Source organism: Cryptomeria japonica, chromosome 11 (assembly GCF_030272615.1).
Source record: "Cryptomeria japonica chromosome 11, Sugi_1.0, whole genome shotgun sequence".
Lineage (NCBI taxonomy): Eukaryota > Viridiplantae > Streptophyta > Pinopsida > Cupressales > Cupressaceae > Cryptomeria > Cryptomeria japonica.
The window spans coordinates 216,109,574-216,132,744 of NC_081415.1; the positions used below are offsets into that span (position 1 = coordinate 216,109,574).

General features: G+C 36.8%; 1 protein-coding gene across 10 annotated transcripts in view; it reads left to right on the forward strand.

Annotated features, from left to right (window-relative positions):
- The window catches only part of LOC131068777 (SCA7 domain-containing protein SELMODRAFT_431321), a 169,161-nt gene that overhangs the window by 78,520 nt on the left and 67,470 nt on the right, over positions 1–23,171 (forward strand). For all 10 annotated transcript variants that reach the window (XM_058004043.2, XM_058004048.2, XM_058004039.2 and 7 more), the window contains 2 exons: positions 2,321–2,434; positions 3,193–3,324. In XM_058004043.2, the coding sequence (XP_057860026.2) occupies positions 2,321–2,434; positions 3,193–3,324 (246 nt within the window). The remainder of the gene's footprint in view (positions 1–2,320; positions 2,435–3,192; positions 3,325–23,171) is intronic.

The window sequence follows — 23,171 nt, forward strand, 5'->3', positions numbered from 1 at the left end:
ATGCAAGAACTAGATTTACTCCCATCAAACACACTATGTTCCAAACTTCACACAAAGAATTAAGAAGATCTAAGGATTCAATTGTTAATCCTTTGTTATAAAAAAATAGAATAAAAAAATATAATACTATTATTATAATTATACATTTAAATTGTTAAAAATATATTTTAATATTTAAATCGACAATAAATAAAATTCAACCTAACCTCAATACTAAACCAAAATAAACCCTACTTGATTGAATCATGTTGAACCCTAATATAAATTTAATGTTGTCTTTAAACCAAATTGAATCCTAAATTGAATTGAACCCTAATTCTATAGCAAATTAAACCCAAACCCTATACCAAATTGAACCCAAACCTTTAACAACATTTAACCCTAACCCTAACAGTCATCTCTCTCTCTCTCTCATTCCCTATCCTTTTTATCTCTAACTCTCTCTGTCTCTCTTATTTACTCCTTTCTCTTTCATACACTCCCATCTTTCCTACTCTCTCTCTCTCTCTCTCTCTCTCTCTCTCTCTCTCTCTCTCCCTTTCTCACTCACTATCCCTCCTATCTGTCTATTTCTCTACCCTCTCCCTTTCACTTCTCGTATATCTCCATGTCTTTTTTTCTCTTCCCATATACCTCCATCTCTCCCTCTATCTCCCCCCATTTTTCTTCCGCTCTCCATCTCAATTTTTGTATCTCTCTCTCTCTCTCTCTCTCTCTCTCTCTATATATATATATATATATATATATATATATATATATATATATATATATATATATATATATATATATATATATATATATATATATATATATATAATCCTCTCAATCTCTCTTTTTATCTCTACCTCTACCTCTCTCTATCTCTTTACCTATTTGTCTCTCTCTTCATCTGTTGCTCTATCTTCCTCTCCCCCCCTCTATCGAGGTATACATGTCTTCCTCTCTTTGTTCATCTCTCTCCCTCCCTCTCTCTCTCTCCCTCTAGACCTCTAGACCTCTACATCCACATATCTTTGTCTCTGTATCTCTATCTTGATCTCTCCATATTTATGCTCTCATCTCTCTCTCTCTCTCTCTCTCTCTCTCTCTCTCATTCTTTGTCTCCCTATCATAAACATTACATGAGCCTATTGTTAATGGAGCCTGATTATCTTTCTGATTTATAAATTTTGTTGCTGTTGTGTTTAGATACCTTTAAGTGGATGCATAATTGATTTGAAGCAATCACTTCATTGATGCCCTTGTTGCACAAACAATGTCATTTGCTAAATGACCTACTAATTGAGCTCATGTACTACACAAATGCTTGCAAAAAATAAACCAAATTTTTTCCCTAATTGACATTCCACCCCCTCTTTGTTGTACCCATTGCACACCGAGGTGCAATTGCTAGTAGAAGATTAATGTTAAACAATGTGCCATCAAAATGAACAATAAAATTTGAAAATGTTTTTTCTTTCAGCTTTGTAACTTGTAAGTACAAATAATGCATATAATTTGTAATTATATTTTATTAATATTATTAGTACATGAAAATTGTCAAAAATGTGACCTACACTAATGCTCAACTTATTAAATTTTTTATTTAATTGAAGGTGGAACAAATGTCAATTTTATTTCTCATATGGAATTATGCTTATTGTTACTCCTTACTATAAAGTTGACTTCACTGAAACATTAGTCTTATCAAATTGTTGCACTAAGCAAGTCTCAGTAGGGCTGTGGTACCTTCTCTTTGTGAAGGCCCTGGGACTGTTGCACAATTCCTAATAAGGGCTTGACTTCTTTATTGGTAATAGTTTCAGGTGTCATTACCTCTAATGCTGACATCATGGAAACACAGTTGAGTAGTGGTGCTAGCTGTCATTGGCTATAGATTATAACTATTTGATTTATACCTTAAGAAATGACTCCTATATTTTTGCCCAGCTTTATGTCAATATGAGTAGAAATAATTATTGGGTGGTTTGACTCACTGCATCTGACTTTTATTTGTGGAGGTTAGAAAATCTACAAACTTTGATATTTACCAGCAAACGTAATAAATGCACAAAACTTAGGTTCTATTCAACATAAATGTAATCTGGTTCTTCTCATAGCATTGTGGTTGACATGTGAAGCATTTCTATATTTCTGCATTTGATGATCTTTTGTAATTGTTGTTTTTCACTATGACTAAGTATCAATCTCATTTGTAAATGTGGTCATTTCAGCTGTATATAGTTACTACATTGCACACGTCTCTTTTTAAAAGTCCTTTCTTATTTTTGAGATGGTGTTATGGTTAGCAATTTATAGCTGCTGACTGCAATTTGTGCAGAGCGTTGCAAATCATTAAGTGCTTCAGATGATACTGGTCTGGAGCTTGATGGGGGCACTGGACACAAAAGGCCACCTCGGAAAGTCAGGAAAAAGGTTCAAACAACTCATGAAAGTATCCTTTTGTAAACAACAAATACAAGAAGGTTGTCAGTATAACACTGATTGTTGAGATAAGAATGATTCCACCTAGTAAAATTCATTTAAGGTATTGTTGTATTGAAGTCTGAAGGTAGAAAGTACATAAAATGTTAATCTTTCAGGGTATTTTGTGGATTAGCACATTCATCAGTCTTCTTTGGAAGAAATGAATCATAATTGCCAAAAAGTCAGCGATTTAGTCAAAATTTTGCATAAAAGAACAAGAAATTAGTATATGGCATGGGCCACATAATAATTAATAAATTGCCAATATACAACTTTGGTTTATTTTACTATTCTATGGATGCTAATTCTACTGACAGTGCAATGTTTGTGTCCTGGTTCATGTCAGAGCACCATTTTTTCAATCATTTGGAGAATTTCAAGCCAGTTAAACAGTTTGTTCAAAGTAATGCAGAACATAACAATCCCAATCGTGAGGAACATTATTTCTCGTAATGTTCATAGAGAAGGGTTAACTATGAGGCAGAGTTTTTTTTTTTAATCAAACAAATTATGGGGCAGAGTTTTCTTTTTTAATATCGAACAGACTATGAGGCAGAGTTACCTATAGGCTTATTGATGATTGTTATATTGTTTTCTGCCTTTGATGCCATTTTCTCTAGTTTGTCCTTGCTCCTGAATGCCCTAGCTAGTTTCCACTGGTCTGTGCCATACAGATGTGTGGTTACTTTACTGAGGTCCATCAGTAAATCCTTAGCTTTTTGAAAGACCAGACTACAGCAGCAGGGGATCAGGAAATATCAGAATCTTTTGATGGGGAAGATACTTGTGCCTCAGAATCAGCAAATGTTGATGATTGTCATATGGGAATTGCATCCTCACTTAGCAGAGAAGTGAAAAGTAAGATAATTTTTTTTGTTGTTATTTTTTTTTTCCGCTGCTTCTTTGATGTTTAGAATGCCAGCTATAAGCCTTTATTTTCCATCTTATTAATCACTGCTACATGTGCACATTCATTAGTGATTTTACAGACTTTTTAAAAGATTGAATATTGTAATGACTAATGGGACTAAGAAGGTTGTTGAAGTGTTCAATTCTTTTACAATTGAATCCTCAAAAAAAATCTACAGTGTTTGGAATTCGTAATAGAGACATGTTATGATTTGGCACCTCAACAGTTAACATTATAAAGGCACTTTTTTAATTCTTTAAGCCTGTTGCACTGTTATCTTAGCTATAGGTAATTCAAGAGATGTGCGATAAATCACTTTTTTTTTTTTGATAAAAATAAGTATACCAACATAAGTAATGCTACAAACTCTCACCAGCCATTAGAGTAAAACAGCCACTTGGAAAGGAAGTCCTCAAAAATGGTAATAGCCTGAGAATTGCAATCCAGGGTAGGACAAGATAAATGGTTACATACACAGCTGTAATTGAAAGAAGCTTGAACTAAATATAGAAAGTTGAAAGAGAGAAATTATTAGATTTAGTGCACGGGGTCGAAAGGATAAGATAGAACGTTGGCAAGGTCAACATTCTTTTGGCTTTTTGTTTTGAAATATAATTGCCTTTAGTGTGACAAGGATTGAACTTGGGTTTGAAAGGGAAGGGGTCAAAGGGGTCATTGATTGCATAAAGAAAAGGATTGGGAGAGTCCTTTGCAGTATGAGATTGAATCATGCAAAAAATAATAAGAGCTGTTGAATTGGATTTAAATTATAAATGATAGGGATAGGAAGGTCATTGGTTAACGATGAAAGGGAACAAATATAAGCTCGCCACTATACAAGGTAGCATTGACAGTTGAGTTCGTGAGTGAGACTACCAAAAGGGAATAGGTTTAGCCTTGATAAACTTAAGAAATTTATGTAGGCGTTATTTCTGGCATGTATAATAGTGAAGATGCTGCTGTCTTAGATTGCAGACGACCTTTGAAAAAATAGAATTGACAATTGGAATTGCTGATATTAGTTCGTGAACAATGTGTAATAATCACAATTTGGCGATTTAATTTGCATAGTGTTTTGAGACCTAGGATGGTGCTTAAAGGATGGTCAACTGTTTTAGAACAAAATGTGCTATGGTGAAAATATAAAATATGAATGACGGGCCAGGAACTGTATCAGAATGCAGAGGATGGGAAAAAATGAATTAAAATGCAAAATAGTTGGATGCATTATAAAATGTAGAGTTTATCATGTAATGCAAATTAGTTGGATGTATGGAATTCCTATACATTGCCTCCTTGAGATGTATATCCAAAGAAGGTGCAGTGTCATCTTGTTATGCAGAAGGCGTTGCTTTATTTGAAGTTCATGAGCTTATTTTCACCATCAACGGCATACAATATTTTAGGAAGAGGCAAGATGATTGCAACAACTTCAACCGTCAGATTTTCACTATTCACGAAAATGACATTAATTTGGTTTGCTGTACGCGGCTAGCTTTTGATGTTCCACTGAAAACAATAGATCAGACTTGTCAGAAACGTGTCAGAATCATCTGAAAGTTAATATCGCAGATGTCAAATACATTCCGTAGTTAGTAAAAGTGTAGAGCTAGCAATGTATTTACTTTGGTTAAAGCTACTTTTTTCGTCACTTAGGGATGCAAAGAGGAGCATGCACACAATAATTTTAATCTATATTTGTATACCTTAAGAAAAAAGGCATGTTTGCTTTTGGTTTTATCTATCGTTATTTAATGGTGTTACCTTTGTCTTTGAATTTAGTAATTTACCATGAAAAAATACACACATTTTAACTTTACATTTTTGTTATTTGAAGTAATTATTTCTATTTTTATATATTATATTTTAATTTAATATAATATAAATTATTAATTAATTAATTATTATTATAATATTATAAAAATATATATTTATGTTATATATGTCATATTTGTAACATTTATTAAAAATGGAGGACCTCATTTCCATTTAAACGTTCAGCAACAGCACAAGGTTTGGACCTTGATGGTAAGAATAACACAACTTAACCATCACAACATGCCAATTTATTAATTTAGTATTATTTTGTACTCATAGCAATAATTTTTTTAGTTAATAATGAAGTTTGTAAATAATGTATAGATATAACAAAATAATTTAGATTAAATTAAACTTAATATAGTTTTTGAATAGAAAACTAAAGCTCTATTAATTCATTTTAGAATGTGATTATTAGCACACAAAATTTATTAGAAGCGTGTGAGGTTGAAGGGGCCTTAAGAGGACTTGACCTCATATTGTATCAATATACAAGAACATATAATCAGAATAACATATTCATAGTAAGGTTGTATGTGAAGCTAAAGCAAATTAATTACGGCTATAAAGAAAATAATGGTATAGTGTAATTTAAGACTCACAAAGGTGAGAGATAAGTACAAACAACAAAAGTGAGGAAGAAGATACAATACATCAATTACAATAGAGAAACCAACAAATATTTTGTAACTTCATACGCATTCAATGAAAAATGATACGTCCTATGCAATTTCCAAGTAATTTCCTCTCTTGGTACTCTCTCTGCTACAAAATCCAAATTACCAATTAGTACAATTATGAATGACATGTCTTCTATCTTGATAGGTATAAGGGGATAAGGGAACTAAATGATAGTAAATATGTGACCAAAAAGAAAAACGAGGTTATTGATTATAATAATTTAATATTCTATTAAATTTTTTACCTTTGGTACAAAGATTTATCAATAGTATAGCCACCATATTAGGTGTCAACCTATGTAAACAACTTTGTTGATGTGTCAGTTATAAATTGGTCGACAAATCTCCATGTTGATATGCTCATACCCAAGCAAGATTTGAAAGCCATAATTATATCTCCTTATCTCTCTCTCTCTCTCTCTCTCTTTTTCCCCCTCTTCTTCCCCCCCTCTCTTGTGCCCTTTCTATCTCTCTTTCTCTTCTCATCTCTCTTTTTCTATCTCCCCCTATTTTTCTCCCCCCTTATTTGTCTATCTCTAATCTTTGTTTGTATGTGTCTCTATCTTTGATTCCGTTTCCCTCTCTCACTCTATATCTTTATCACTCTATCTCATCATGTATATCCATGTCAATCTTTCCCTCTCTCTTCTATATCTCTCTATCTCTTCCCATCTCTTTCTCTCTCACTATCTCTTCCATTTTCTTCCTTTATCTTTATCTCTCGCTCTCCCTATCTATCTCTTTATCTATTTATCTACCTCTTTCTCTCTTTCTCTATCTTCATCTCCACCTCTATCTAGCTCTCTCCCTATGTCAATCTTTACCTCTCTATCTCTATCTCTCCATATTTCTTATTCCATTTCTCCCCCTAACTTAATCTCTTTATCTCTTCATCCTTTTTTAACTTTTCTTTACCTATCACTTCTCTCTCTCTCTCTCTCTCTCTCTCTCTCTCTCTCTCTCTCTCTCTCTCTCTCTCTCTCTCTCTCCACATCTCTCTCCTTCTCTATCTCTATATCCATCTCCATCTCTATCTTTTCCATCCTTTGTATCTCTATCTCCTTACCCATCTCTCTCTCACACTTCCCCCATCCATCTCTACCTCTCTACCTATTGCAAACAGAAATGATCCTATTAGTAATGGAGCTTGATTATTTCCTGATTTAGAGGTTTTATTATATCTCACACTTTATCTCTCTCTCACTCTATCTCCACCTATTTTTCTCTCACTCTCTCAAATCCTATTTCTTTATCTTTCTTTTTGTTTTTTTATCTCTCTATCTCTCTCTCCCTCTCAATATATCCTTAGATCTCTATCTCTCTATCACTTTATCTCACAATCTTTATCTCTCTCCCTCTTTATATCTCTATCTCTCTATCTTTATCTCTCCCTCTACTTCTCTTGGTCTCATGATTCATTTGTATCCCTTTTCCTCTCACTATATCTATATCTCTACCTCTATCTTCCTCTCTCCCCTATATCTCTTTAACTCTCTATCTCCATCTCTTCATATTTTTTCTTCAATCTTTCCCTCTATCTTTTTCTTATTATCTTTCCATCTCTCTCTACCCTTATATCTTTCCCTCTCTACCGTTGTTTATGTATCACTTCCTATCTCTATTTTTATCTTTCTATCTCTCCCTCTATCATTCTCTCATTCTCTCCGTCTATCTTTCTGTGTGTGTGTGTGTGTGTGTGTGTGTGTGTGTATTTATCTGTTCCATCTCTATCTATCCCTCTACCCTCTCTCATTTTATTTCTTCATCTCCTTGTCTACATATGCCTCTCCCTCTCCTTCTCAATCTAGTTTAACTATTGTCTATCCAATAGTCTACTAGTGGGAGCAAGTAAATTTTCCGTACATCATGTCCATTAGTGACCAAATTGCTTTCCAAAATGGTTCAAGAATTTGGTGTATAATGAAACATGATGGGGGATTAAAGTCTGAAGTGAAATCATACATTTGAAATTAGAGTGAGCTGTTTTTAAAGCTGAATCAGGACTTTTGATAAGGCGTGAGAATTGCCATTTTGGGGGAATCAATGTAATACTATGTACACATAATTATTGCCCCTTTTGGTGATGGAATAACAAACAGGACTTTTGATAAGGCGTGAGAATTGCCATTTTGGGGGAATCAATGTAATACTATGTACACATAATTATTGCCCCTTTTGGTGATGGAATAACAAACAGAAAGTACTTGTACATAGGTTAAAAAAAGCTTTATTAGAACTAGAAGATGTATGTGCATAACTTGTGGTTGTAAAAACTTAAGAATGGGATTTAGATAATATGGCGTGCTTTCTTAGGCTGAGAGCATGCATTATATTATATATCATATGTGAAAATTAGAAAATAGCTGCAATTTAAGAATAGACACAAAAATAGATACTAATTACAACAAAGTAACTGTAACTACTTATTATAGACAAGTGTATCGAATATTAAAATAATATTCTACGAATGCCCTTAAGGACTAAATTGGAAGGATCTAGAGGTTTAGTGCCTCGAACAATTATTTTATCATAATCTACATGAAAATCAAAGTATTCTTTTTTACAAAATTGAATTAGAATATTAAGATATTTTTGTAACTTGGCTAATGTTAGGATTGCATCCTTTGATTCCCTCTTTTTCTCTTCCCTCACTCATCATAATCGCTCTATTTCAATCTCCTAACAATGCATTGACGTTGCTTTATTAAGAGGCAATTAGTTTCTATTTTTATACTTGCTTAATCACCATCTTCCAACTTCAAGTAATTGATATTAATAACAATTGGCTCTGTCCATGATATTCCTTGTTCACAAGATTAACATTTGTACCTTCTTGAAGCCACCTTTTTGAATTATGCTTGGTCTATATCTTTGTAATTGGATTCTTTGAAATAGGTCAGCATATTGTAAAATATAGTGCCGATTTAGGTTTAGCTCTAGGACAACCCTTGGTCTGCATAGGGTTTGGCTAGGGCACCTTGTGTACCCAATGATTCCTTCTTGGGTGAACTCGGGTTGTAACCATGGAGAATCCTTAAAAATAAAGGTTGAAAATATTTAAAAAAATGCTGTTTTTTTTGTTCAAGGAGGTATAGAGGCTCAATTAGTGGCTGGAGTGTTTGAAATATATCTCTATTGAGTTTGAATCTGGAGCCATTGTCTTCATAGAGTTTTGCATGCAATTGATTTGATCCTCTCTCTCAATGGAAGGTTTGTTCCGTGGATCTATAGAGCCTGGGGTTGGCATCCTTATCTATGAAGAAGATCCAAGATTGGTTATGAGCATAGTGGACAAGATAAATTGGCACACCAAAAACATAATGTGTTCAAAAAAGTGGGGAATTTAAACGGGGATAAATTGGATTTTAGAAAAATGTAAAAATATAGAAAAAGGGAGAAAAAATCTTGTTTTTGAAATTTGAAGGCATTTCAATAGCATAGAGACATAGAGAGAATAAAATTGAGAGTTTAGCCCATTGATTGTGAAATATAGATTTGTCCTTCTTGTTCAAATTGTTGATTGCATTGCATAAGTTACTCTCTACTCATAGTGCATAAATAATATCCAAATGCTAATAGTTTTAAATTATCAATACAATCTACTTTGTTCAAAGCCAACCTACACACTAAGTACAAGCTCCAAAAAATCAGACAAATCTAGTTACTCTTGGTGCTATGAAAAGATCTACACTAGAAAGTTGTAGGTCCTTTCGATGAAGCTTTTGGGTTAGAGCTTCTCCCAAGTCCAACCAAATCGTTATCAAGGTTGCCCTTTGTTAGGGTATGAAAATTCTTAAGATTAGAAAAACATCATCATTTGTAATCCACTCAAAATTTGGATTGATCTTGTCAAGGTCAATTGGTTACTCTTTCTCAACACTACCTAAATTTTTCCATATAAAAATTAGATTTGGAAATTGAAATTGAAAAAAATATTGATTACAGTTAATAATTACGATTACAAGCATTTCAAAATGGTTAACCTGGAGCTTTCTTTAGCTTTAGGCAAGGGTTGTGTTGAAGGAACACCAAGTCATTCATGTATTGTTGTGTTAGATGGTTACATTTCTTGGAATGAATGTGTTAAAAATACTCCAAGAATGCACACAAGAAGATGATCTACATGGTTGGCTGAAAATGTGCTTTGTCACCCGTCTAAATTTTTTGGCTTATTGGCTTGAGAAAGTTCCACCATTGCACTGAAAAGTACAAATTATTTTAATATGATATCATGTAAGATATGCTAAAAACATGAGAAATTTCATGTATATGTCTTCAACATATAGAGATTATTCCAAGTTACCTAGTTTGAAGGTGTTCTTGCCTTGCATGACAATCATACTTTAGGAAAGATCATTTCTTTCTTGTACATTGGCAACTCTCCCATAACTATCTACAACTTGTTTGTGGTGGGGAACATTTTTTCCGTATACATGTATAGATTCTGTGTAACCTTAAAAATCAATATCTTTGAGTGAGGGGTTATCAAAGAAACGGGACTCGGACTCGAACTTGGGACTCAGAGTCAGACTCGGCTCCACACTCGGCTGGACTCGGGAAAGTGAAAAACTCAAGAAATTTAGAGATTTTTAAAGATTTAAAACTTGTTTCATGCACCCTTTATTGAATACACCTTAAAGACACAATAACATCATCAAACTCAGCTCATTTGATTACATACACAAGTATACATCAATCACATAAGCATAAACGCAAATTGTAGTTGAAGGAAATAACGAATATAAATATATAAATATTGTCAAATGTATACAATATTACAAAACTCATGGAATAAAAATCCATGTCATCGTATGATCATCATCAAATGTTCCACACAAATACCAAAGGTAAATATAGCCTGCTCGTGCTCTCTGCTCCTCCTCTGCCATGGCTACAGCCTCAACCTCTATATCTACCTGGCCGATCCAATCAGTGCTATCATCACTAAAGACAGTTGCAGGAATCTCAGGATCTGTTTGACTCTCATTGGCCCACTCTGCTTCAAGATCAACCTCATCTAGAATGATAGGAGAGATGTCAACTAATGCATTCTTTCTCATTCTCAGGCGGAGGTTGTAGTGAACAAAGACGAGATCATTCATCTTCTCCACAGATAATCTATTGCGCCTCTTGGAGTGTATGTGCTCAAACATACTCCAATTGCGCTCACAACCTGATGCGCTGCATGGTTGGCTCAAGATGCAAATGGCTAACTTCTGAATATTTGGTGTTGTTGGGCCAAAAAAGCTCCACCAATGATCTGAGTTTGAAATGAGAAAAATAAATAAAATCAGTCTCACTCATGAACTCATTTAACAAGTTACAATATACAATAAAACTAAAATTAAGCCTTACAATTTATTTTTACCTGGCATCATAGTTGTCCTACTGTCTTTGGCGACAGGACGAGAGAAGGTCTCCCCTTGTGCATCTGAGAACAACTGTAGCTCTCGAATAAGCTCTATCTGAGTAGTACCAACAGGTCCCATCTTCTCCATGATTGAGTATAGCCCATTGAGGACCTCCACATCAGCCTTGAAAGAAGGGATAAAACGGAATGCCGAATTCAGATAATAGGCTGCTGCATGGATGGGCCTATGAAGCCGATGATGCCATCTCCTATCAATGATCTCCCAAATGGGACCATACTTGCTCTCATCTCCTCCATAGACGAATTTGATGCCCTCCTTCGCCGTATCCATGCCCTCAAATATATAGCCCATTGCGGGCTTTTCTCCATCCGCAACTCGCAACAAAACCACCAAGGGCTTAACAAACTGCAAAATTGAAAATATTGTGTAATTTAGAAAAATGAGCAAATAAGAGAATACATATAATAAGTTATAAAACATGAAGTTAAATTTGTAGAATTTATAAAAAAATTACCTTCACTATCTCATCACAAGGGACCCAAAAGTCTTGCTCATCAAAAATGTTGTGTGCTATATCTTTCCCTGTAGGGGTGTTAGCATAGGATGAGGAAGACCACTCCTCACCAACAATCATACGTCTCAAGGCCGACTTAGACCTAAGCATGGACTGCAATGTGATGAAGTTTGTGGCAAATCTTGTGATTCCTAGACGAGCTAACTCCTTCTGCTCTGTGTATTGTCTCATAAGAGCCAACACCCATGAATGATTATATACAAATTTGCACACATTTCTTGCCCTTTCTACACATCTCTTGACCAATGGGATTTTTCCAATATCCTCCAACATGAGGTCAATGCAATGAGCAGCACATGGGCTCCAAACTATAGATGGGTGCCTCTCCATCAATAGTCTACCTGCAGCAACATAATTTGTTGCATTGTAAATTGTAATTAATGGAGGTACAAACTACAAGATAGTAATTAATTTGCAAATAAAATTAGTTTGTAATCAAAAGTTTACCCACAGCAACATAATTTGCTATCTTGTCGGTCACCACCTTGTTGACGTGTATTTTGTACACCATCATACACAGAATAAAATACCTAAAGGCATCTTATCCTCTCTTGAATAAAGTCTCTAACTGCTGAAGATTCGCATGAAGGATCAGTTAGGATGACTCCAATGTTCTGGTTAGTAGGGTCTCTACGTGTGGATAAGCACCAGCAGTATGATGTGATTTGCTGTGTCCTCAAGGGGCCTTACACTCCGAAAGTCTTACTAAACTAAAGAAGCTTTTCAAAAATAACAAAAGGATAGGGTTTGCAAGAGGTCTAATCTAATCTAACCCTAAGAATGACTTCATGTGGACAAGACTTGGCAAGATTCTACCAACTTCAATTTTGCCATAAAATAACAACTCAATTGAAATTGATGCGATCTTCTAAGGTAACAAATGATTTTCAATGCATCAAAGATCAAAGACACTACCACGAAGGTACATATCCACGATACAATAATGATTGAAGGTTAAGTGATTCAAATATCTCCAGTTGACCACGCAAGGCGTTCCTACAATCAGCAAGAAGCTAGTGGTATGGAAAGCGAATCCTACCAAAGATCAAGTCTCACACTATGTCCTTCGAATTAACACACTACTTTGATTGAGCATGATTCAAGTAAATTGAACAACCATGAAGATAACCAAGAAAGTTGCAACAAAACACCATAACTTCAATATTTCATTGATTTCAAAGTCATCATGTACAACAATTGCTTGAATTCCTTTCCTCAAACTCAATCTTGCTACAAAAATAAAAATTGCTTCTAATCTCTCTAATACATCAAACTTTCTCTCTAATCTCTTAACTATCTCTATTACAAATGAAATGAAAATGAGGGTATAAATAGCATCCTCAATTACAATGAATGGTCCAGATTGAAAGCAGATCAACGGTCAAGATCATGACACCTAAACCCTAATTAGGGTTTATTACAAATAGTTCCCCTTTTATTGCACAACATTAAATGCATAGCCAATTATAAATTTGGCACGAAAATCTAGGAGACATAGACCAATGACAATTAAGGTGCCATGTCATCTATAACAACCTCTCATCTAGAATAATATTCCCTTTCCAATGCTCCTTTTTAGCATATGCAATGAATCTTGATACGATTCCCTCGATCTCAGCAATTGGAATCTCGGGAAGATTCTTCATTCTTTCTTCCAAGTGGATGACCTGATCAAATGCATCTAGAAGAGCTACGTCCCATGTAAGTTCAAGTTCCTTAGTCTTTTCGATCAGGAGCATGGTAGCAAACATCTGGTCCTGTTGCTCATCTGTGATATTGACGTCCTTGCAAAAGATGACCTTGATTCTATCTTCCAATTCTTGCAAATCCACATCTGTCTCAACTTCGATCCTCCTGCCAAGAATGGTACGTAGTACCTCAAATACTCTGTCCTGGATCGGGTTGATCACCTCCTCAACATGACCGCACCTAGTACTGATGTCTTCAAAGAGAACTTCCTTCATTTGGAGTAAGGTTGACCACTGAAGTAAACTGTGAGGTCCTCCATCCATAATCCTTTCCTGCGCTAAGACCTTCCTCGATGTTTGTCTAATTACTTTCAAGACAGGAATGATAACATCTTTGGTATGAGCGAATGCGGCTACCGTTATCATCAAATTGTGTATGATCTCAAGAACCTGAATAGCCCTATGAATAGTCTTCATCATCCTTGTTGCAAATTCTAAGGCAACTGTATGAGATTTATCCATCCAAGTACTCATACGCTGGACCATACTCCTGAATCTCTCTGCCTCACCAATTGATTGAAGGGGAAGTGCCTGTATAGGTGATCTTGCTGGATCCTGACGTCCCAAAGGCTGATTGAGATGGCTGAAATATGTTCTCCATGCACCGACCTCCCTCTCGAGCTTTCTACTCTTCTCCATTTCTTCTCTAAGCTTGTCCTTCAATGCCTCAAAGGAATCAGTGGCATCATCTAGTGTCTGCTCGGCTGTGGATGGACCTAGCTCAAATGTCTCTATATCATATTCCTCTGCTAGGATCTCACCTTCATACTTGTCTACTGTCGGTGTAGCGATCTGCAATTTTCTGGATCCAGTCTCATCTCTAATCATCTTGGACATCTTGGTAGCCTTTCTCTTCTCTGTCACTTCCTGGGAATGTCCAACAAGGCTCTCTAAATCAATCACATTGTCTTCGTCCTCGATTACAATCACCTTCGTTAATCTTTCCTTCAACCAATCTGGGATGGCTGATCTTGTCTCTCTAACCTGAATCTCCTTATGCAATATTTCTTCTTCTCTGTGAGGAGATGTTACTTCGTCATTATTCTTGTCTTCATGTAGCTCATAATCTTGGAGAGATCCACTTGGTGACCCTTGAGGTACCTGTCCTTCTTTATCATTCTGAACCATCGATTCCATAGACTCCTCCACTTCAATTGTCCTTTTCTCTTGTTGAGAAGACGTACCGGATGAACGATCTCGGCTGGCCTCTTGTTTCTTCTTGGAAGATTCTCTCTTTCCAGGTCTCTCTTTCCTCTTCGAGCCTCTTGGATGGAGATCGCCTTCACTTGCACTTCGAAGGTTGCCTTCATTTGCATTTTTGGGATTAGGATTACCTTCGCTCACACTAGCTCCACCTTCGGCTGGTTTCTCTTCCAAAGTGAAAGTCATAGCTATGCCTTGCTCTCTCAACTTCTGATGCTGCACATCAACCCATCTGCGAGTACAAGACAAGATTGGAGCCATCAAAGCATTTAAATCCACGACCTCGGGCTCATTCCAATCTAACCTTACTGATTTGCTTTCTCGATCATAGGATGACTGGAGATGTCTGCCACTGTCCTGTGCTTGGTCGGCCACTCTGTAAATCTTGCATTTCTTGATGAAATCCAAAGGCAATCTAGAATGCATCTTTCTTTTCACTTCAAGATCGTCTAAGAGATTCATCATAAAATCTTCAATCTGAAACTCATGCTTAAACTTCCTACCAACTGTCTCCTCCATATATCCATGTGGATCAAAGCTTTCTCTCAAGGCAAAGAATGGAAAAGAATACAAAGCTAACTCCTCCTCTGCGTCATCCATGGCTAAAGCATTAGGACATACCTCAACTGAATTGCCCAATATGATAGGTATCGGAACTCCATTTCCATGTCTGTGTCTGAATGCCTTCGCATAAGCTGCCAACTGTCTTGTTACCTCAAGTAACACAATTCTGTCTGTCGGATATCTCGGCAACATGTATGGAGGTGAAGGACATCCATGAACTCTGATATAAGTAAACTTCGGAAATTGGATAAACCAGGCACCGTACCTCTTTACTAGTTCCTGTGCATCCTGAGATAATCTGTTGTGAATCCCACCTTGCAACGTCCTTGTGATGTTCATCGTGAAGGTATCATTAACTAACTTGTAGTTGCTTCCTGGCAGATGATGCAAGTGGACATAGGAATCACAAACTCTGACCTCGCCGGGTCCTCTTCCAATCACTCCTCTGTGAGGTAGTCCTGCGTACTCGAAACTCCTGATCAAGGCATAGATGACGTATGAATTCATGTGGAAGGACTTGGTAGCTTTGAGTCTCCTCAACTGTACGTCCAAGCAATGGCTAATCATTCTAGCCCAATGAATTGTTCCTTTACCCTGAACTATCACCTGGATGAAGTAGAACATCCACTTTTCAAAGTAAAAAGCTTGAGGGGCTCCTGTGACTCGGTTGAGCATTGTAATCAAATCTCTGTACTCCTCCTGGAAATCAATCCTGTGTGGTGTGTTCGGTAGCTTACTCAGGCGAGGACGACTCTTGAGTAACCAGTTCTTGTTAATGATGCTTAGGCAAGCATCTGGATCATCTTCATATATTGACCTGGCTCCTTCTATGCTCTTGTAGACCATATCTCTGTGCTCTGGAAGATGGAAAGCCTCACTTATAGCTTCCTCTGAAAGATAAGCTAAAGTGTTTCCTTCCTTGGACACGATCGTTCTGGATTGAGGATCATAATGACGAGCACACTCGATCATCAACTCATGACACTGCACTGTTGGAGGGAAGCCGGCCGCCTTAATGATGCCACTTTCAATTATCCTCCAGGCGACAGGTGATGGCTTGCCAATGTAAGGGACATCTCGAAACTTCTTCGTGCTGAAGTTGCCCAAGTTAGTATCTCCAATGTTGCTCCACTTCGACACGATCTTGGTCTCCACTTCTTCGGTCTTTTGATCTTCCTTCATGAGAGCTGGACGACTGGTGGATGCTCCTGCCTTAGGGGTCGCCATACCTACACAACATTTCATAATAAGTAACTAGATATTGCAATATATATCAAAAATTAGAGAGTAAATTTTAGGAAACATCATGATAAGTCTTTGAGTTATCATTTCCTAAATAACGATTGAGCTAAGGGAATTCAAAAATTCAAAATTCAAAATTTAAGCTGTGACGATCAACAATTCAAAATTAAAACAATAAAACCATATCGCTATACCTCCCTTGAGAGCTAACTCTAGAATGCAAAATGAATAAAATCGCTTAGGCAAAATTGATATTAGATGGCTTCAACGTGATCTCCTCTTCAAATTAGCAACTTCGCCAGCTTTGGGATGTCCTTGGCGTGATCTTCCAATATCTTTGACAAGTTCGCACAAATGAAACTAAGGTTCGCACCCCTTAGATTGATGTTTACGCCTTCCTTTGATGAAATTCGCACCTTAAAACACAACTCGCATTTCTCCTTTGTCTTCCTCAAATCGCATGTAAAGATGATTAAATGACGATGTGAAAATGAAATCTTTCACCTCCCTTTTATAAGCGCTTATACCTCAATTACCCCTAGGCCGACCTTGGTAAAATTAATAAATAACAAGGCCGACTTCCATAAACCAAGCGCTCTATTTGATTTTAAATTAATAATTAATAATTAATTATTAAATGCCATCATTTATTAATTAGTAAATTCAATTTTTTTTTACAAGGCAAAAAACAATTAATTAATTAATATCAAGCGCAAATTTTAAATGCCATTTAATTGAATTTTCAAAACCCATCGAATTTAGCATTTAAAAGAAATTCAAAATGTTTGTTTAGCGCCAAAATTTGAAAATGGAGAAATGCAAACCTCATCGCCCTAGTCCCTGACTGAGGGACAGGAGCGATCTAGCAACTTGGTCTCGATCCTTGTGCTTTTGACGTTCAAAATCTTCATCCCTACGTTGAAGTTGGCATTTTTGCTAGGATTTTCAAACTTGAGTGACTTGCTTGTGCGAAGGAGTGCCTCTAGATGTGATATCGCTCTGGTCCCTTGAAGAGGGACAGGAGCGATCTAGATGTTTTTTCCTTGATCTTGCTTGTTCGATCTCCAATCTCCATCATATAGCAAGTAATAACATTGTTTCTTTACTCCATGCTTGTTTTACTTGGCTTCTACAAGGCATATTCGATGTTTGGAGGATTATCGCCCTGGTCCCTTGGAGAGGGACAGGAGCGATCCGTGTGTTTTAGCCAACATTCTTTGTACTTAACCTTTAACTTCTCGTTCATTGCCTTCCAAACGACGTTTTAAACCCTTTGCAACTTTGCTTTGACATGATCTTCGAAGGATAACAAGTATTTTAGCAAATATCGCCCTGGTCCCTTGGTGAGGGACAGGAGCGAACTTAGGCATTTGAGTCCCTTGTAGATGTTTGGTAATCTTCAATTTATCTTCAACGGGTTCAATTCACCTCCTTTCTTGCCTTCAATCCTAAAACTTGCTTGATCTTTGCCCAGTACATGCCCTATGAAGAATTTCGCTCTGGTCCCTGGGAGAGGGACGGGAGCTACAATGGATTTCGCCTTGGTCCCTGACTGAGGGACAGGAGCGATTTTTGCAATTTGGTCCACTTTCTTCATGTTTGTGCCTTCAAATTATATTCAATTGATAAAATGCATCTCCTTTGATCTCTCCAAATCGTCAAGTTGTTAAAATCCTGCAAGGACAAAGCAATATTTGATTTTGAGCTCCGGTCCTTCACTGAGGGACAGGAGCGATTTTGCTTCCTGAGGCATTTCTGTGTTTGTGAAATTCTTCAATTTATATTCAAAGGAAAGATCACGCCTTTCTTCACCATTTCCATTCGAAAAATCATCTTGATCCTGCAGAGATAGTAAGATTTTTGAAAACGAGCTCCGGTCCTTCACTGAGGGACAGGAGCGATTTTGCTCCTACAGGCCAAAATATCATGATTTCACAAGTTTAATCACTCCTCAAGGCAAAAACAAATCATTCCTCATGCCCGGGATCAAATATCAAAAAACTCAAAATTTAGGTCAAAATTACTCAATTGAATAAAATTCACATTTTCATCATCAACACTTAGACAAATTAAGACTCTGCACCCAAAATTCCAATTGAAAATAGACCATTCTGGCGAATTCATTCCATTCAAAATTGCATCCTACAAAAGGAAGCTCAAAAAAGCTCTCAAGACTGAGTGGACTCTGGCCTGAAAGGAGAGTAACGAAACCCTAAGGCTTGACCCTAAATCCAGACAACTGACGAACTACCAAAACCCTAAAAAGCAAAGCGAAAGGCGAGCAAAAACGAGCAAAAAGAGGGGGCCCCCATTTTAAATGGGGCGATGTGTGAAATGGTCACAACACACCTGTACCACGTTCTCCTCACCCACCTCATCAATCACCTCCTCTATCTGCTCACATAGGTAGGTGGCATTCTTGCAATGGGCGGTGACATCAATGGACTTGATGAAAACGGTGCCCCCTGAAATAAAAAAATAAAGCTAGGTCAATGATCATTCAATAAACCATTAGATAAAAAAAATAAATTAAAGACTATATGAAACTAAAATTAATCAATCACCTGCGGAAGAACAAGAAAATTAAGGAGAGTTCTATTTCTCCTATCCGTCCAACCGTCAGTCATGATGGTGCAACCTTTAGTGCTCCATATCTGGCGTTGTTCATCTAAATCCTTCTTCACATCATCCACCATTTGAGACAAAATGGGTCCGCTCAAATCACTCTCACTACGGGCTTTGAACCCCGCCCTGCATATGGTAAGGGCATCAACCATTTCTTGCCAATAAGGAGACTCGTCGCAAATAAACTCAATGAGATAAGTTAAGTATAATAATTCAATGAGATAAGTTAAGTATAAAAATTCAATGAGATAAGTTAAGTATAAAAATTAAAACAGTCAAACATAAAAGTTATAAAACATTCACCTGGTTGCAAAGAATGGAATACTACTGTAGGTCCAAAACCTACCAATTGCCATTTTAGTAGCATCATGGAACTCCTTGTTCCAACCCATGCCCTCAAGCGACTATTGGGACCCAGGAGTAGTGCGAGGCACAAAGAAGGTATCCAACCTAGATTTACGAATCCTAGGTCCAATGCTAACACTCCCACTACAACTACTAGTGCTAGGAGCATGAGAAGTGGCGGTGGCATTGCCACTTATAGAAGTAGAAGTGGAAGCACCAACAGTAGCAAACTGAGTGGAACGATATGAAGGTAAGGAAGAAGGGCCTCCAACACAACCTAACTGTGTCCCTCTTCCTAAATTTGCCTCTTTCCCAATGGCCGCTCGATCCTTCTTTTGTTTCTTTTTCCTTTCAATTTCCTCAACCATTACATAACATTGACGTACGGCCTCAGGGAGTGCTTTTAGGCATGGTTCGACATCATGTCCACGCACACCAACAATATGGTATTTCAGTCTATATATGCCTCCATGGAATATTGTTTTGCAAAATGTACATTTTGTTTGCCCCTTTCCTTGCCTTGGAAAATCCTCATGATATTTCCAAGCAGGGTCCTTTCTAATGGGGGGTCTAGAACTTGAAGTAGACATTTTAGGATAGTTTTGTGAAACTTGAAGTTGAGGCAAATAATAAGGTGAAGTTTGCTGCAATAAAACATTACAAATACAAAATAAAATTAATACATACATTCAAAAAAACTAAAGTAGGGTTTGTAATTTTTTTAAAAAAATTTATAGGGTTTGTCAAACCCTACTTTAAAAATAAATAAATTTACAAACCCTACATAGTACAACTACATACTACATGCTACATACAAACATACAAAAGATTTTGGAAGAAAATGTAAAACTTTCAAAATAAATGAATAGAAAATGCAATTTTTGCATACAAGAAACAAAATAATCTTCAAAAAAACAATCTTACCTCTTACAACAAGCTTGAAATGAGTTGCAAACTCTTCCTATCCAACTTTTGATGCACCAAATCCAAACACAATGCAGCTCCAATGTGACAAATTGAAGAAAACTTGAGCTTCCTCCTTGCTGGTTTTTCTTCTATACACCCTTGTTTTTCTTCCCAACTCACTTTACTCCTATTTTGCAAGTGAATGAAATGAAGTTCACTTTTAGGGATAGGAGATAATTAAGCAAAAATACCGAATTTGAAAAAGCTTTTAAAACTGTTTTTTTGGTCTTTTTTCCAACTTAACGCCCGCCGAGTTTTGAGGCTCGGTCTTCACCGAGTTTGGCGAGTTTTGGCCAAACTCGCCAACTCGGCGAGTCTGGCGAGTTTGATCGCCAGACTCGAACGAGTCCGAGTCCGAGTCCCAAAGACTTGGTGAGCATGTCTTAGACTCAGACTCGCCGAGTCTGGCGATTTTCTGGCAATTTTCGTTTCTCTGGGGGTTATAGAACAATTTTGGATTTAGATAATATCAAACAACATGGATAGTAGAATGCATTTGTGAATCCCATTGATTATGTTCTTTAGTGGCATGTACTTGTCCTCGACATGTTTAATAATACCTCCAATCACCTCCTTGGCCATATCCATGGCCACATACAAATAGCCCATGGGAGATTTCTCTCCATCCATTAGCCTCAGAATTTTTACTAGTCTTTGAAAATAATACGACTTGTTCTATTGCATCCATAAAACTTGCAGAATAAACGTACTCTACCATTATTATGCCATCAATTTTATATGTGAATGTAATGCCCCCTATTGGAACGCTACTTGTTTTCCAATAGTTACATACGACACCCCGCACGACTCAGAAATACACCAGGTTGTTTCTTTCCTTTTTGCTGTTAATTCTAAAAATTTTAAATTTGATTTTGAATAACTCAGGAAAGCAACCTGTAAATGGATTAACCATGGACCTAATGAGCTTCCCCAATTGTTAATATTGCCCAGCGTCCTAGTTAAAACTGAGAGTGGCCAACTGAAAATTTTATTTTCAGAATATAAAGACAAACTAGCCAAACTTAGGACTACCCCCGCTGTCGTATTGCTGCTGCACATATTGAGAAATCATCTCGGGTCAGGGACGCATGCATATAGCCCACATTTTGTATAGTCGGTTTCTCCTTGTATATAGTTAGTTTAGGTTTTTATTTTATGTTTTAGAGTAGTTTGTTTTCTGTTTTAGCTTAGATTTCACGTATTCTGCTTTTGTTTAGTTTGCTTTGTTTGCTTTAGAGTAGGTTTCCTTTGGGAAGGGGTTGTCTCCTTGTCGTTTTTGTAGGGGTATGCATGTTTTCTTTTCATAGCTTTGGTGTACGGAGTCCAGATGTTTTCCGGTCTGTTTCTTGGATGTCGAATTTGGTAGAGCACCTAATTGACGGTTGCCCCCGTAGTCAGTCTATTTGGTTTAAGGTTTAGTCATTTTAAAAATTTAGTTGCTTACTATGTCTTGTCACCAACATCGCGATCAATGCACCTTTAACGCTTAAAATCGCTTAAGTATGTTGTTTTATCAAAGGGAATTCATTTCAAGTGAAAATTTTGAAGCTCTGCTTCAACGACCACTATAACACTCAATCCCACGTAGGCTTCATTGCTTACTAGCCAAAGTGAAATAGCGAAAATGAAAGGAAAAAAATCAAAGGAAAATAAATCGAAAAGAAAAGAAATATCAAAACTACTTGGCTTCCAGACACACCTCTGCCGGTATTCAAAAAAGAAAATCTACCGGAAACAGAGCAGTCTCTGTGAGCTTACAAGCAATAACCTTGTCGGGGCTATAGACGCCTCGCGGGCAGCGGGGCAATATCCAGGTTGCTTTTAAAGTTAGATTCACCCCATGTAGCTTGTCTTGACTAAACAATGATATTTCAACTTTTTTCAAGCTGGAATGAACTTCACTACACACACTTGATTTTCAAGATTCGTGACTTGATTCAGTTTCTGACCTCTTTTTTATTTTGAATCTGTCGTTTGTCATTTGGGTTGTTTTGTGGGGTATAAACGAGAGATTTTGGGGTTCCATCCGGATAGTCATCCTTGAAATGTTCAGGAACATTTCGTAGCCGAGTTGCCATTTGTTGTGCTCGTTGTACACACACCCCTGTTTCAAGGGACCCCTATTGCCCTTTGTTTTCTCAAGAGAGAATGAAGATCTTGCACTTTCAAACCCGAGGCCTCCCATACCTTCCAAAGAGCCAAGTTTGGAATCGCAGGCAAAAAATAAAATCTCACATTTTAAGCCAAACTCGTGCATTCTTATTGCAACGCCCAAAATTCATTTTTTGTGAAAGGGAAAGCAAAAAACAAGGTCGTTTGTTGGTTAAAAAATTTGTACACTTAAGGAATCATATAAAATTGTGGCTTCAACCACAGTGTGTGAGTAAAACTCTCCTAATTAAGGGTAGGCTCCCCCTATCTATATCTAATACTAAAACTAAAATTGGATGAAACAATAGCCTTTCTTCTCTTTTCAAGAAAGCTAATATCCTTTTCTTTTCGTAGAAAAGTGATAGCAATTTATGGTAAAACAGCAGTAACAACTTTAAAATAAATGAGAGAAAGGAAATGAAGTTTCCTGAAAGTTCAAAGACTTCCATCACTTCCTTCGGGACGGGACAACAATATCAAACTCAAAGTCTTGAATATGTGAAGTCC